At 38.8% G+C, this 17,550-nt stretch overlaps 1 protein-coding gene across 2 annotated transcripts in view; it reads left to right on the forward strand.

Annotated features, from left to right (window-relative positions):
* The window catches only part of LOC144652314 (uncharacterized), a 143,891-nt gene extending 126,784 nt beyond the window's left edge, over window positions 1–17,107 (forward strand). For both annotated transcript variants that reach the window (XM_078512365.1, XM_078512361.1), the window contains one exon: window positions 14,528–17,107. In XM_078512365.1, coding sequence (XP_078368491.1) covers window positions 14,528–14,541 — 14 coding nt within the window. In that variant the 3' untranslated portion in view covers window positions 14,542–17,107. The remainder of the gene's footprint in view (window positions 1–14,527) is intronic.
* Window positions 17,108–17,550: the final 443 nt, after the last annotated feature.

The following is a 17,550-nucleotide window of genomic DNA, read 5'->3' on the forward strand; positions in this document are numbered from 1 at the left end:
TTGTTTTATCGTATAGCAATTCAAAATGCCGCGCCCTTTGATACATTGATGAAAGGTGTACTTCCTATCCCTTCCCGTACAATTAAACCGAAGGTCGCGTGCTTTGATACATCAATGAAAGTGTTTTATTGTAATTAATTGGTATAAAATCTTTGATGAACGAAGAATATTCACACAGAGAATTGACAAGTTATGTCGTACAATGCACAAAATGCTCGAGCAACAGTAAAGCAATGGCAGAAAGATAATCCCGACCTGTACAAGAAACAAAGAAAACGATACAGCGCAAAACATGCTAAGGCAAATTACAAAAAATTACAGCGGCGAAAAGAAAATCCCGAGCTACGAAAGATGCAAAAACAATGAGAAAGGAGTAAAGAAAATTACTATGTGTAAAGAAATTACTACAGCCAGATAATCAGCTCACCGTTTGCAGATTTGCAGTGTAGCAAAGAGACAGAATCGCTTGTCGATCATATAGTGGCACACATACTGTTGGAGATTATTGACTTTAATTGCAAGGAGTTCTGAGGCGGTTCATCTTCAACTGTAGATGGGTTATTGCTTGACACACCAGCCGATCAAGTATTGAAGTAATGTTTAATAAATAGAGAGTGTTTTTTTTTGGGGCGTTTTTTTAATTTTTTTTTTTTTTTTTTTTTTTTTTTTTTTTTTTTTTTTTTATATTTTTTTTTTTTTTTTTTTTTTTTTTTTTTTTTAAAATGTCTTCGACTTAACATTGTTAAATCACTTGAAAACAGTTCTTTTAAAAAAAAGCGAGCAAGAGCAGAGTGTGTGTGTCTGTGTGATGGAATGTTATTGTGAAATACAGTGCGTCATGGATTTGTAAATAGTATACATAATACTGGGCGCTACTCCACCCCAATTTGCAAAATTATGAGTTTTTGATATTATACCTGTTTAAAATGAATAAAGCGCCTTTTAAATTATAGCAATTAAGGGCTTTTCTAAAGGAGGAAATATAGCGGAATTGAAAAAAATATAGGAAATATAGGGACGCTTGAAGCCCTGACAGAGGTTGGCTTTGTTGCTGAGGGTGCCAGCCACCACAGAACTTTCTGTTGTAGAGGAAGGAAGTATCTCAATGTTTAGGTACTCGGCATCATATTCACCAAGTTCACTCCAGCACAATGTCATTGGACACGCTTGACTAGTCCAGTAGTCTAATCAGCACATTTGTATGCTCATGTGCATTTTGCTGCCTTACCGTATGTTGTAAACCTTCTGATTCATTGAGCTAGTTTTGGTTCTCTATGAAGACTTTGTATGGTCTTGTAGACCTCTATCAACATGTAATTGAAGTATAAGGAATACAGTCCTTAAAGAAAAAGAGGCTTGTCTAGATATTTCTAAGCCGTGCAAAAGATGGAATGCAGCAACCCTTCCAGCCAATACTGGCTTGCAAATGGACAAGGACCGGAAACAGGATCTGTGAAGCCTCGGCGAGAATAAAGAAATCAGAATCCAAGACCTACAAGCTCCTGGGCCTGTTTTCCGAACTGTCTTTTTTAAAGAGCGCGTTACAGATGTTAGAGAAGATAACAAGGTTCTGAAAAAGGCCGCAGAGAACATAGAAAAGAAACTTAAAGACCTAAAAGTTGGTGTAATATCTAATTCAAATGTAGCATCTAACTGGCCTTTACCTTCTATTTCTTTTATAGATGAATCGCCACGTTGGCAAGGTAGACTTGAACACTTACGCAAAGATCAACTGGCCAGGGCAGGTACTTACTTTACAGTGTTATAGTGTCAAATCAAGACATGTGATGTAAGTTTGGGATGACACGTTCGCAAATAGTTCATTTGTCAACTGTTTATTTCTTTCCATTGTGTATAAGGGGTAGCCACAGAGTAAACGAAAAAATCATGATTTGCATTTTAAGACAGATTTTTTTTTAAGTGTACCAGGGTAAAGTGATAAATAAAAAACGTATCATGTCAGGTCTAGCTCATTTAACATTTTATTGAGTTTGTTTTTGCAGCGGAATAGTAGTAGGTAGTACAGAATAGTACAGTAGGTAGGTCAGACCAGTAGCTATGGAAATTCTAGTATTTGCTCTCAAAACTGGCATGAGTCTTATGTAAGAGTATTTGCTCTCAGTTTGGCCTACTTTCTAATGATGCTGAGGGTATGTATTTCTTAGCGGGGGCCCTTGAGAGCGAGCAATTAAAAGTTGACAGTGACGATCATAGTCACAGGAACATCTCTGACTTACTGAAAGGATTGACAGAATTGTGGTTTACATCCAAACAATTCAGTCCTTAAAAGTGTGGTCAATGCCTCGAGTGTCAGTTGAACAAAGTCAAACAAAAAAGTGATGGCAGTTGATCACATGCAATATGCATATGTGCAATATGTCACATGCACTGTTTTGGCAATATTTTATCCTGTTTACTAAAAGTGTTTTAAAATTACAATACCTTATATATGTTAAATAGATTTTTTAACTGCAGAGGAAGTAAAGTTGTAACTTCCCAGGTGTACATCACGTTGGAGCAAAGTTTGCAGAGGATTAATGTAACTTGGCCTCCTATCGAGGAGTGTATCACAAACTCGGCAGACTGTAGGTGGACGAAGGTCAAAATCCAAAGACTAAGAAAGCAAAAATAATTTTTCAATGGCTGGATTGCTGGTTTTAAACTATTTTGAAGACCGTATGTTGTATGCACTGACCAAATCAATGAAAATTTTAAAAAGTTCAGTAAATAAAATTCATTGCTACTTTCCAAATTTTTACAATGGTAGTATTGGTGTAGTATCTTATTCAAATGTAGCATCTAACCGGCCTTAGCCTTCTATTTCTTTTATGGATGAATCGCCACATCAGCAAAATACATATCAACAATTATGCCAAGGTTTAACTGACAAAGGTAGTACTTACTTTATAGTGTCAAGTGGCCAAAAATTAAACATTTAGCCAAAATATGTCAGGAGGCTGTTGGTCACCCCAGCATTCATTTATTCAGTGACATCCGACTGGAGGGTCTATACAAAATATCTGTTGAATGTTATTATTGGGAACATTCCTTTCATGTACATGTCCTTGCTATAAAGATCAAACTTTATAACTATGTACTTTAATATGATTTGCTTTTTTGATTGGAGGACCAAAATTATTTGAAAATAACAATCACGTATTTTGGTTACGAAGGGGCACTCTTATGCCAGGAAGAACCAATTCAGGATAATTCTGTATCAGTGGTTTCTCTTATTAAATCATCAGAAAAAGTTGAATGAAATGACCAGCCACTTCTCATAGTTAGGCACCTTGGTGGCAAAATTCTAACAACTAAGTCACAATACCAGGATGCGCAAGAGGCATGAGGAGGTTACGTGCATTAGCTTCTTCCAGGTGTACTCCTTGCTCCTTCAATGGCACAACAAATTGAACTTGCAAAAGACTTAAGTATAGATTGACAATTAGCTATTGATGCTTAAAGTAAAGGGAGTGTGTGAAAATAAACAAAGTCCAGTCAAGTGGAGGCCAGAATACACATTGAAAATTGATAGCTGTACCATTCGACAATTTAAACAAATTCCTTACAGGTACATAACCTTAAATAAATAATGGAATAAATAATGGCATTTGTGGTTTAAGTCATGTGCTACCACAGTTTTCCCTGTATTTTTAATGTTAAAGTTTCTCATTTGTCTGTGATTTTAATAGGGTCGGCAGGAATTTCAATGCACTCTAGAGGAACTTCGGGTTCATGCAGAAGGCGCCACGCTGTGGGCAGGGACCTCCGCCCAACTGAGGGGTGTCTCCATTCAAGGAGACACCCTACTGAGGCTCATCGTAAATGGTCCACCAAGCTGGGCGGACTTCGATGTATTTGTGGCATGATTAAAGGTAGGTCCTGCTTATGTTAAGGGAAATTTAAGTCATGTGCTTATTAACAATTATTATACTATAAGCCCAAGTTTGCTATGAATAATTATAGTCAACAAGAGGTAGCTGAGTTCAATATCATTTATACATTGTAGAAAATTAGGCAAATAGCCTAATTGATTAAGTGAAGTACAAAACCTGCAATTTTTTGTACTTTAAAAATAGATGTGCAACCATAGTGCCCTCCGTTGGTTGGCTATTATCGTGTCACATGTTCAATTTAAACCAATATGAATCAGAGAAAATTTAGTGGTGAACTATAAGGGCTGATAGCCCCCTCTGCGGCTGAACACTATTGCATCACGTGGCCAATTTAAACCAATAACTAAAAAATTTAGTGGTGAACTATAATGGCTCATGGAACATGTAATTGCACACCCATTGTCCTTAAAAGTAATTTTTTTTTATTTTTGGCTTAAAAGTGCATGACATTTTTAGTTTTTATCTGCAGTTCTTTATACATTCCACAGAAACATACTATTCGTCCTGATTTTTTGTGAGGGAGAGTGGAATAAGGACCTGCACCTTGTTCGCCAATTGCTCATACAAAACTTGGGCTTATAATCTATTACTGATATAACGTTAAGAAGCATAATCCACTGTACGTTTTTTGGGAAAATCACGCAATGTATTGTCTGATCAACAGACAGCACTTGGAGCAAGCGCTACGTTTTCACTAAAACATAAACTTCAATAACCCTATTCTGTGTTTAATTCAGATGGGTTAGTGGGTTGTGCTTCTCTAGGCTCTGATACTTGGCTTGGGGCATTCACGCCAATGCAACTATCACCTGATAGAAATTTCAAACTTTCAAGCTTACTGATTAATAGAAAACAATGAAAGAACCGTTCACAATTACCAGTAATACTAGATGCATATACATGTATGTTGATCAGTTAAAAAAAAAAACAGCCATCTGATTTTTACATGCTCTTTTATTAATTCTGTGTTGGTCAAACATTGTGCATGACAAAAAGATGATAGGCTACTGGTTATTTTGCTGTTACCAGGGTGTTGAGTTCCTATTTTCAACCTGCTTTCCATTTTCTCTTATTTTTTCATAAAAATACCTATTATTCTTACCATTCTTTTAATATTCTATTTTTTAGGGTCTTTTACCTAGTGTATAGAAACATTCCAAAATAATTCGAGATAAAGTTATCACTAAAATGAACTTTGATACTGTTAGCAAAAAAAAATTCTTACTGCTTATTTATTTCACATAAATTTTTTTTAACAACTTAGGTGCATATTTTAGCTGTATACATTTCTTTACATTTCTACCAAAACTGTACAATATCAAGTGGGGTGAAAGGCTATTCACACATATTATTTTATGTCCAGAGGTCCAACCCCTACCCTTCCATTGAGTATTTTCGATATAAAACTCATGAAATCCCTTCACTCTTTTTATACTTAAAGCATGATAATAATGATGAGGGCAATATAATGACGATAAAGCCAGTGATGAAACGTTTCATTTTGACTGTTATATTAATATTTGACTAAATTTTTTATTAAATTGACCGTGTAAACTATGATGAATAATTTAAAGATTACCAGTGTGTAGCAAATAGTTTGGTATGCGTTTTCATGTACATTAAATGTCAAACTTTTGTTGCTGTTTGTTAATTAGAACTGTGTGATGGCACAGTTGGCCTCCTATTGGCCTCCTATTGAGGAGTGTATCACAAACTCGGCAGACTGTAGCTGGACGAAGGTCAAAATCCAAAGACTAAGAAAGCAAAAATAATTTTTCAATGGCTGGATTGCTGGTTTTAAACTATTTTGAAGACCGTATGTTGTATGCACTGACCAAAGCAATGAAAATTTTAAAAAGTTCAGTAAATAAAATTCATTGCTACTTTCCAAATTTTTACAATGGTAGTATTGGTGTAGTATCTAATTCAAATGTAGCATCTAACCGGCCTTAACCTTCTATTTCTTTTATGGATGAATCGCCACATCAGCAAAATACATATCAACAATTATGCCAAGGTTTAACTGACAAAGGTAGTACTTACTTTATAGTGTCAAGTGGCCAAAAATTAAACATTTAGCAAAAACATGTCAGGAGGCTGTTGGTCACCCCAGCATTCATTTATTCAGTGACATCCGATTGGAGGGTCTATACAAAATATCTGTTGAATGTTATTATTGGGAACATTCCTTTCATGCACATGTCCTTGCTGTAAAGATCAAACTTTATAACTATGTACTTTCATATGATTTGCTTGTTTGATTGGACGACGGAAATTATTCGAAAATAACAATCACGTATTTTGGTTACAATGGGGCGCTCTTATGCCAGGAAGAACCAATTCAGGATAACTCTGTATCAGTGGTTCCTATTATTAAATCATCAGAATATGTTGAATGAAATGACTAGCCACTTCTCATAGTTAGGCAGCTTGGTGGCAAAATTCCAACAACTAAGTCACAATGCCAGGATGCGCAAGAGGCATGAGGAGGTTACGTGCATTAGCTTCTTCCAGGTGTACTCTTTGCTCCTTCAATGGCACAACAAACTGAACTTGCAAAAGACTTAAGTGGAGATTGACAATTAACTATTGATGCTTAAAGTAAAGGGAGCGTGTGAAAATAAACAAAGTCCAGTCAAGTGAGGGCCAGAATACACATTGAAAATTGATAGCTGTACCATTCGACAATTTAAACAAATTCCTTACAGGCACATAACCTTAAATGAATAATGGAACACTGTGAAAAGAAAATTATTGTTGTTGTGTTGAAACGATAACTAATTTGTGGTTTAAGTCATGTGCTACCACAGTTTTCCCTGTATTTTTACTGTTAAAATTTCTCATTTGTCTCTCTGTGATTTTAATAGGGTCGGCAGGAATTTCTGTGCACACTACAGGAACTGCAGGTACATGAAAAAGGCGCCGCGCTTTGGGGGGACCCTCCGCCCAACTTAGGTGTGTCTCCATTCAAGGGAGTGTGTGAAAATAAACAAAGTCCAGTCAAGTTGAGGCCAGAATACACATTCAAGGAGACACCCTACTGAGGCTCATCGTAAATGGTTCACCAAGCTGGGGGGACTTCAATGTATTTGTGGCATGATTAAAGGTAGGTCCTGCTTATGTTAAGGGTAATTTAAGTCTCCATTCAGAGGTCCAACCCCTACCCTTTCATTGAATATTTTCGATAGAAAACTCATGAAATCCCTTCACTCTTTTAATACCCACAGCATGAAAAAGTACACAATGCCGATTGATAATGATAATGATGACAATGCTGATTTCAGTGACAGTGGTGATGACAATAAAGACTGTTCGAACATAACATGAAAACAATATGTGAAACAAGGAATACATCCCGATATTTTTGATGTTTACAATTTTGTTGATTATTTTGATGTTTATCATTTGAAGCAGGAGCGTACAATCAAAAAATGTTAATGTGTGGTCATCTACAACAACAGCTCAAGTTCTGATGACAGACTCCAGCAAATGGCATTGACGTACCCTGGAAAGTATGTAAGTGCTTCAAAGCTTAACAATGTCAGCAAGTTCTGCCGAGATGGAGGAAAGCAAAAGGTTGGTGCCTTGGTGCAGTTCATTTCAGGAAAAGCAGAGTGAGTAGAAACTAATGAATGAAACTAACAATAATTGCCACTTGGTAAAGTAAGATATAGTCTACATAACAGCCAAGCTAAGAAGTCCATTTGACCAAAGTATATCCCAAATTCCATAACATGAACATCTAAGAAAAGTTTGTTCGATCCAGATTTCAGTGCAATAACCATAAAATATTGTGTCTCCAAGAATTACCACTTGTAGAAAAAATAAAAAAAAAAACAATGAAATGTTATCACTACACAGCCTCTAATGATCTTGCTGAATTATTGATATTGTACATTTTACACTCTTACTGAGGAGGGGGGGGGGGGCACTAGCCTAATGGATAATGTTCTGGACAGTCCATGTTCAAGCCCTGGCAAGGACACTGCATTGTGTTCTCGGGCAACACACGCTACTATTATAGTGCCTCTCCCCACCCAGGTGTATAAATGGATATTGGCAAATTTACTGCTGGGGGTAACCCTGCATTGACTAGCATCCCATCTGGTGGGGGAGTAAAAATACTCCTAGTCGCTCCATGCTATAACCTCCAGCCAATTGTACCATTTGGCTCGTATGCAGATTATACATTTTTACACTCTTACTGTACAAAAACAAGAATCCAATGAACTGCAGTGAAAATGAACTAATTGCCCACGTCCCAACCATGTGAAAGCAATGCAGTATAGACCTAATGTTAATATAATTTAAAGCATATTCAAACAAAATTCAACATTTATTTATAATATCTACTTTAAATATTTACTCTTAATATTTTTAATATCTACTCTTAAATATTAAAAATAAGTTTATCTTGACTGTATTTCAGTTGGCATTCATCATTAAAAAGGACAGTAGTATTCTCAGTGACGAAGAAATGCTAGATTTTCTGTCAAACCTCTAACAACTTGGCATCACATTGGAGGCATACAATGGAGCTTATAATAATGATGAGCATTCTCTTGTGGTGAAGTCCATGACACATTACCAACAAAGTCAACGAAAGGATCACCCACCACCAAAAAAAAAAACGCCAAAACGTGGATGATTCACTCTTTTAGTACTTTCTCACTCTTTTAGTACTTTTCCAGGTTTCCTTTCCAGGATACTACTTTAGTTACTACTTACTTGCTTTTGGGCTTTAATAAGAATGTGCTAACACATGCGGCATTTCTCTAGTTACACAACAGAAATTTCGTAGTGCATTTCATGGCATGCATTTTTAGGGATGCAAGCTTAAACTTGATGGAGGTGAATAAGGTGCTGTTGGAGACAAGGCAGAGTTGTTGGTTGACATTTTGTTAAGTAACAAGAGATGGTGCAATCACCACGTGATGGAGAGCAGAGACTAGTGAAGTGCATTGGTGCTGCACATGAGAAGCCCAGACAAGAGTTCTTGAAAGTTGCAGAAAAGAAATTGAGCAAGGAACAGTCACCAGATAACAAAAAAAGTTAAGGACCGAACATGAAAATGAGAAAGACAGTATGTCAATTGCAATTGACATGTATTACAAAACTGGGTAGTTCCACCGTGGGTACAATGAGAAAGACAGTATGTCAATTGCAATTGACATGTATTACAAAACTGGGTAGTTCCACCGTGGGTACAATGAGAAAGACAGTATGTCAATTGCAATTGACATGTTGCAAAACTGGGTAGTTCCACCGTGGGTAAATCATCAGTGAGCTTACCCAGTATCTTTACCTTTTAATTTTATATGACAAAATTACGGACACGTCAGTCAAGCACATTTACAACAGAGTCTCTTTAATTATGATTACTAGGAAAAAAGTGGAAAACTGTGTTATTGATGCGTTATTTTGAAGCATAACTGAATATTTGATGCGTTATTTTGGGGCATGACTGAACATTTCAAGCGTTATTTTGAGGCATGACTGAACATTGCATGCGTTATTATGAGGCATGAGTGAACTGGTCAGTGTCAATGAGATGAAGTCCTGCCTTTAACTCAGCGTGCTGAAGTACAAAGAACTCTTCCAAATTTCACACACAGTTGCAAAACACAAGTTTTGGGGGCAGTGCCTGCAAATACCGACACAGGGCCTTAGTAGCAGTGTGTCTGTTTGTGCGTATAAACTGCTTACCTTTCATAACATTAAACAACAATGCAAGGAGAAGCGAATTGGCATACATCCCAAATGCTACAAGAGATACCTGAACAAAGAACTTCTTATTAAATTGTAGATAAAGTAAGTTTGCCCACTCACTTAACGTTAAGCGAGTCAGGAAAGCAACTGTTATGGTTATCACTCGCTAAGCGACCTGAAAAATCGCTCGTGTTCCCGCTTTGTTCCCTAATGTTTCACTTCGGAGAAATGGTGCAACCTGTCATGGTTAAAGGTACCATTGTCCTAGTATTGTCAATGCCATTGAAGCTTAATGAATGACATGCAACAGCGGAAAAGGTCACTTCTAGTTCATCAACATTTCCATTAACACGTTCCGATCGTGAGCTTACATCCTGCAAGCATGGAACAAGCAGCCGATGGTCTTTGGTTTTTTAAACAAAACAATGTTGGTGTTTTTGTTAAAGTGAATGACGAAAGGGTTTAAAACAACCATGTAAATTTAATGGAGCAAGTCTTGGACAGAAAAGAACTCCAAAGGAAATCGCGGGAACATACTCACTACGTAGCAGCGAGTTTCAGTCGTCATGTACCATGTTGTTGAAAGCTGCAAAGCTATCAGTCATTGCATTAATTTCAAAGCTCTTTTAGACGAAATATTGTCTTATTATACAATGTGTAAAAGCACAAACGTTTTCCTGTTTGTTCCATTTCATTTATTCGATGATTTATTTGTAAACAGATAACCTTCAAGAACTTGATTTCACCAAGCGGCAAGTTTGATCTTAAGTTCGATCTTCATGAGTTCGAAACCCAGTTCAAGAGACCGTCAAGCAATGAATGTCATAAATGCTTACTGATATGAATTTTATGCATTTCTTATCAAATAATGTTACCTGGAGAATTAAACATTGATGCAATGACCTGTAGTTTGTTATTTAAATTTGCCTAGTGTACAACATTTTATCATTTGCTTCAATCAATCCAAACATTATCTTCGCATCGCATCCGTCCGGACAAACAACGACATTGAGGGATGGCATCATGGCCTCAACCGCAGAGCCGAAGGAAAAACTCAGCTGCCTCTCTACTTGCTGATCCACCCTCTTTACCAGGAAGCCCGACTAGCTTCCCTACAGATCTGGCTGGTTTCAGAAAAAAAGCTTAAACGTGTGCAGTGCAAGACCTACAGAATGTTACAATCAAAAGTGTTCAAGCTGTGGGAGGAATATAGGTTACACTTATATTACATTTCGTATTTTCATAATTGATAAACATTATGTAGCATTCGCTAGTTTTCTCACTAAGTTACACATATATTGCTCATATTTTGTATTTTGATATTGATAAACATTTTGTAGCATTCGCTAGCTTCCTCACTAGGTTACACATATATTGCACACATTTCGTATTTTCATAATTGATAAACATTATGTAGCATTCGCTAGTTTGCTCACTAGGTTACACTTATATTGGTCAAGAATAGGCCTCTCGAGTTACAATCAATCAATTTCTACGCATCTGGAGTGAATTCATGCCTTTTCTCTCTCACATGTGACATTCACTGGCAACAATTATAACTGGATTTATGAAAACGTGGTCAAAGAAAAGCCGGTGACCTGAGTGTTTTTGGCCAAGTACATTACACTGCGATGTGGCCTAAAAACATCACACGCTACAAGATTGAGGAAGATCCCTTTTTGTCGCAAGTCATGCAACACTATATTTCTTAGCAGGTAGCCCTTTGGATAAATTTTATAGTGCCGCCAATTTTGCACATTCCAAAACTGCCACAAGTCCAACCTCTGGAATTGATTTATAGCGCTAGAAGAGCACTCGAAGGATAAGCTTAAGAACAAGTGACTGAAGTTGAATATGAAGATTACTACGACTTGACTGCAATCTTCAAGGGGATACACGATGACAAGGTTCCAGAAGAAATTAAGACACTGTGGCAACAATAGGAAGCAGTACTTCGCACTGAATCACACCTCCGATACAGATGGTAGCTGAAGAAAGTGTGGCTTTTTGTTTCTATGCTTCATGTAAATGGTTAACTTTGAGAAATATATTTGGGAAGTTTAATGTTAAATTCCAAACCCGACATTTTCTCCTAATGTTACCAATTTTAATGATTACTCAGGAGGGGGACTCCCTGATAGAAATGATGGAGTGCTGGTTAGGGAAATTCCAAAAATATCCCTAAAAAGTACCAGAATCACATTTTGAAGGCGCGGTGTACAATGAGCTTGGTGTGTCAGTTACAACAGTTCATGCCTACTACACACTGGAGATAACAAATTGTCTTCGGAAGCAGGTCATTGAAAGATCAGTACGAAATAATCTTGTTCGGGAGAAACTAGAGAGTGTTAAATGTATCATCTGGGATGAAGCGTCTATATCAAGCTGCAGGGTGTTCGAGATAGCCAATTACATTCGTCATCTTTCAGCACTGCATAATGACATGTGGAAAGCTTTGCCTTGCAAGCAGGTTGTCGTTGTTGGGAATTCTTGCAACTACAGCCTGTGCCAAACGTTTTTGATGAGGGAAGGCCTATGTTCGAGTCCCATATATTCACTAGGAACTGTTGACTGTAATGCAGAAAGACCCCAAAGAAAGGCAGTTTCTTGAATGCTTGGGGGTGGTTTGCCCCAGACATTGCAGTGAAACCAGCAAGCGATTTCTTGAGTATCTGTCACGAAGCCTTATAAATGAAGTTTGTTTAACAATGGTGATGTTTTGTCCAGTATTCCTGCGAGTTTGTGAGGCTGGAAGCTGCCGATGACAGCGACACTCAGGGAATTCAATGTCCTGCTGAAAAGGTCGGCATCCTAAAACCGGGTTGCAAAGTCATGTGGTTGTGGAATGTGTCCAAAACTAAGAAATGGTTCTTCTGTAATCTTCGTTGAAGAAAAAGAGGGCAACATAATTGTTCATTTTCCGGATGTTGGCAAGACAAGTCTGAAGCGAGAGACATGGTATAAATGTCTGCTTACCGGAACTGTAGTTGGCTCAAGAAGACAGTAAATTCCTAAGTTTTTTGTCACCATAGCAGAAAGACATAAGAAAATATTTATCAAATGGTTTCGAACAGCAAATTAAAAATGTAACCCAATTTACGTTCAGCGATAAAAGAGAGAATAATACACCTCCATATTATTTAAAAGTTTCGCCTACAATTAAAGCTTGAGGTTTTTTATTTTATGTCACTTCTCTACACACAAATTTAAAAAGAAAACGTTTTTTCTAACCAAAGTGTGATAGAAGCATAGCAGGAAACAGTTACCCAGTTTTTTTCGTTTTCTATTCGTGGCCTGAAGTTATGGGCTTTTTCATCAGGCAGACAATGTTTGAATTTGAAGAGTACCGTCTCCAGACATGCAAATCCACATTCGAATGGCATGATGCCATGCGTGGATGCTGCCACGAGGTGGATATGTTGTCCTCACCGTGTGGTAGTGGAAACAACTTGGAATGCAATCAAAAATACCGTGCCCCTCTCTGTTAGGGATCAACTTTACTGGAGTCCAGTATATTTGGGTCATTTTGTAGCTGTCGTGGGAGTCACGCAATATATGGTGGCTAATTTGTCCGAGCAAGGAAACAAGTGAACTGTCTGCTGAAGATGAAGCATTGAGCCATTACTCAATCCAAGATCGAATGGAAGCGGGCAAGCAAAATGTTCCTCAATACTTCGTTGACCGAAAAAAAGGGAATTCTGCAGCTGTCTATGTGGAAAAAGTTTGGATAAGAGTCCACCTTATGTCCAGAACTGCTAAAAAAAAATGGACAACTGAAGATTTAAGTTAATTCTTTGCAAGCGAAATTAAAGCATGGAGGGCAGCAGCTTTTTTCAAAGCAAAGGAGAGGCAACGTCTTTGGTAACGCTGACGATGCAACAGACATCAATGTTGTGACGTATTTCTACCGTTTTGAATTCCAGGAGCGTGGTACCCTGCACCTGCACATGCTGGTCTGGGTGAAGGACCTCACCAAAATCAGAGCTAACCTTTTGCACGCATCAATTCTGTGGGAGAACGCCGACGATGCATTTGTTGTGGCCGACACCCAAAAGTCCGCCAGAAGTTGCCTTCCCCTTCAACCAAATGCAGATTCCTTTGTTCAGCAACCTGACGGCAGACAACTTCTGGAATTTATGTACACTGAAGAAGACGCACGAAGAAACATCTGGGCCTACGTCTCCACCCTGCTTGGGGCTCTACGATGCAGAACGGACCTGCAGCTTGCCGATGGCAAGTCGATGCTCCAAAAGTACGTCTCATCTTACGTGACCAAAATGCAGATTGCACAGGCATTCACCAGCAACCCCGACACTTCCATCATGACCGTTTCCCGGGCCACAGTGCAAAGAGTTAACACTATCGTTGTCAAGAAACTGTTCCCAGGCCAAGAACCCCTGTGTGACGTGCCCTGTGCAGCTGTGGCAGACGGCCCAGAAATCTTTCTCTATCGTGGCATGAGAATTGTCATCACGGAGAACTGGGACAAGGCCAGCTGAATCGTTAACGGCCAAGACGCCACTGTCCTCTCAAACCGCAGCAAAACCTTGTTAATCGAGTTCCCGGATACCCAAAGAGCTTTCATTTACCCGGTCACGCATCACCAGGCCAGGACAATCTGCAAATCGCAAGGCCAGAACCTCAAACATCTTGTCCCGGTCACGCATCACCAGGCCAGGACAATCTGCAAATCGCAAGGCCAGATCCTCAAACATCTTGCCCTATGGTTCCTCCCGGCCTGGCCTACGTGGCTCTGTTCTGCATCTGCCGGAAGTGCGACCTTTCTATTCTTCAACCAATGGCTGTCTCGCAAATGCTTCCCGTCCCTGTTTGATCATCAACTGCTTTTCAAATGTACTAAAAATTATGTCACTACTCCATACTGCCAATCTTGGACGATTTCCAATTCTTTTTCTGTTTTGCAGATGTCTCAGTCTAACACATCTTCCAATGGCTCGTTCTCCTCGCAAGGGAAAAAGACGAATTACAACAAGCACTTCCCCAGAAGTTTCCTCTTGAACTATGGACCCGCCCTTCAGGATCTCACGGTATAGGACGTACTAAAGCGTTTACATGAATGGAACTGTGAATGGCTCAAAAGGCCAAACATAGCAATGTCAGAGATGGCCATGACGATTAAAGACAATTTGCCCTTGATACGCCAATTCAGCGGATCAATCCTCCAGGAGACGTTTGTGGAAAACCTTGTCAGCCCCTTTGAAGCTATGGAGGAGACCCTCGTGAAGTTGGATAACAAAGACAAAAACAACAACGAGGCTGCATCCAGGCAAGAAGTGATCAATGTCCTCAGGACCATTGACGAAAACGCCAACCTTGATCAGGCCATGAGTGATGCTTACAACTTGGCAGGGCCGCTCTTTAATCTCAGCGTGCAGCTCTTTGCAATTCAGACGCTGATGCAAAACCCCCAAGATTTTGCTGAAAAGCTTAGCCGTACCCTTGCGAACGAAAACTTTCGCCACGACCCCACTCCAAAGAGGATGCGTGAATACCTCCTGGACGCCATCGTGAAGAGGCGTCGGCCAACTAATAGGGGTGCGTCCATTTGGGACGATAATGATGATGACAACGACGATGACCACCACATGAGTAATCATCAGATGATGAGTCTGACATCTTACTGAAGGCAGATCCTACCGCTAGAGCGCTGTGTACTGAAAAGAAACAGCAGCCTAAATCAAATCTGCAGAAACGTAATAAATTGCAGTCATCAGAGGACGAGTCGTCATGTAAGCAGATCTACAACCAGCCAGACAAACAAACAAACAGCAGCCGAAGACTTCGACACCAAAAAGATATAAGGCCGCTAAAACTTCCGAGAGCTCCTCGTCTTCAAGCTCGTCTTCCTCGTCTGAGGGCTCAGATGCAGAGACCCCAGCTAAGAAAACGCCTCAACCAATAAAGAATGCAGTGACATCTTCGTCAGCCGCAGGAACCTCCAAGGGCAAAACACCACTCTGAGGACAGAGTGTGGCGAAAAACGTTCCTCAGAAACCAACATCACAGAAAGAAGACGACGATCCTTGGAAAGGATTAAGCAAGGCTGCCAAAGCCAAGAAAAAAGAAAAGAAAAAGACAAAGTAAAAAACATTACCCGCAGTAAAACATTAACATTAACACAAACATCATCACAAAACATTTACAATGAGGGACTACATCAAAAGGAAAGTTGCGGGTAATACACAATAATCACAGGACCTTCAACACTACGGATAAAAGTTAAAGTTGCAGGGCAAAAACATTTCTTCAAAAGACATTGAACAATACGGAACCTTTACAACAGAGAACAAAGTCGCTGCAAAAAACAATGAACGTTACGGAATTTTCACAAGACATTGAAAACTATTTAACTCGCCTTTTCGCTCGAATCGTTGTCATTTGTTAGCAACAAAGAAGCTAGCTTGTGAAGGCTTTGATGTTTTTCAACAAGTCACAAAATCTGTAGTCAATATCAAAGACATATAAAGTAGCCTTGATTGGACTTAATCAAGAAAAAAAACATTTGGAAAATAAAAAAGAAAAACATTTGTCCTGTTCAAAAGGAAAAGAGAAGCTAGCTTCTTCGATTTTTGATACTCTAGTAAATTTTGACACCGCCTTCTGCGGTTTTTCTTGCCAAAAAGTGACGAAATCTCTAGTAAAATTTGACACTGCCTTCTGTGGTTTTTCTTGCCAAAAAGTGACAAAATCTCTAGTACAATTTGACACCGCCTTCTGCGGTTTTTCTTGCCAAAAAGTGACGTAATCTCTAGTACAATTTGACACCGCCTTCTGCGGTTTTTCTTGCCAAAAAGTGACATAATCTCTAGTACAATTTGACACCGCCTTCTGCGGTTTTTCTTGCCAAAAAGTGACGTAATCTGTAGTACAACTTGACACCGCCTTCTGCGTTTTTTCTTGCAAAAAAGTGACGAAATCTCTAGTACAATTTGACACCGCCTTCTGCGGTTTTTCTTGCCAAAAAGTGACGAAATCTCTAGTACAATTTGACACCGCCTTCTGCAGTTTTTCTTGCAAAAAAGTAATGTTTTTCACTAAGATTTTCCCATCGTTTTGTAACGCACATTGGTGTAAACAAGTTCATATTCTGAAAAAAATTACTTAGAGCTTTTCGAGAGTAAAAACAAGTTGTAAATACTATGTTAAGACTTAAATAAAGTATATGAAAATGTAAAACACTGTGTGGACTATGAACTTTAAGTAATGTCCTTTCCCCTTAGAAAACGTAAAAAGTTTGTCACGAAAAACACATCACCGATAAGACGTGACAGTCACAAGTCTTTTGTCACGAAGTACTTAAAAAAGTCACAAAAAACCTTAGCCAAAAAACGCGACACATAACGCAAACGCGTGACCCACAAGTTTTTCAGTCACAGAAAACATGTTAGCGATAAAACGTGACACCCATAAGTTCCTTAGCGTAAAAAACTTATGTCACGAAAAAATGTCATTGATAACAGGTGACACGTAACGAATCACACGTGACCCACTAGTCTAGTCTTTTGTCACAAAATACTCAGAAAAAGTCCCTAAAAAAAGATTTGACACTTAACGTATAACGCCTGACTTACAAGGCATTTGTTTCCTGAACCTCATAATGCGTCATAAATAACACGTCATCAATAAGACGCGACACATCACGTATAAGGCGTGACTCATAACTCTTTTGTCCCGGTAACCTCATCATACGTCATCGATAAGGCGCGACCTTTGATGTATAAAGCTTGACTCCTTAGTCTTTTGTTGCCACCACTCTATAATACGTCATATATAACACGTCATCGATGAGAAGTGACACCATAATACGTCATGCATAACACGTCATCCATAAGACGCGACACTTGACGTATAATGCGTGACTCCTAAGTCTTTTGTTCCCACAACTTCATAATACGTCATACATAACATGTCATCGATAGGACGTGAC

This window comes from Oculina patagonica, chromosome 4 (genome assembly GCF_052425735.1).
Source record: "Oculina patagonica isolate OP01 chromosome 4, crgOcupat, whole genome shotgun sequence".
Classification (NCBI taxonomy): Eukaryota; Metazoa; Cnidaria; class Anthozoa; order Scleractinia; family Oculinidae; genus Oculina; species Oculina patagonica.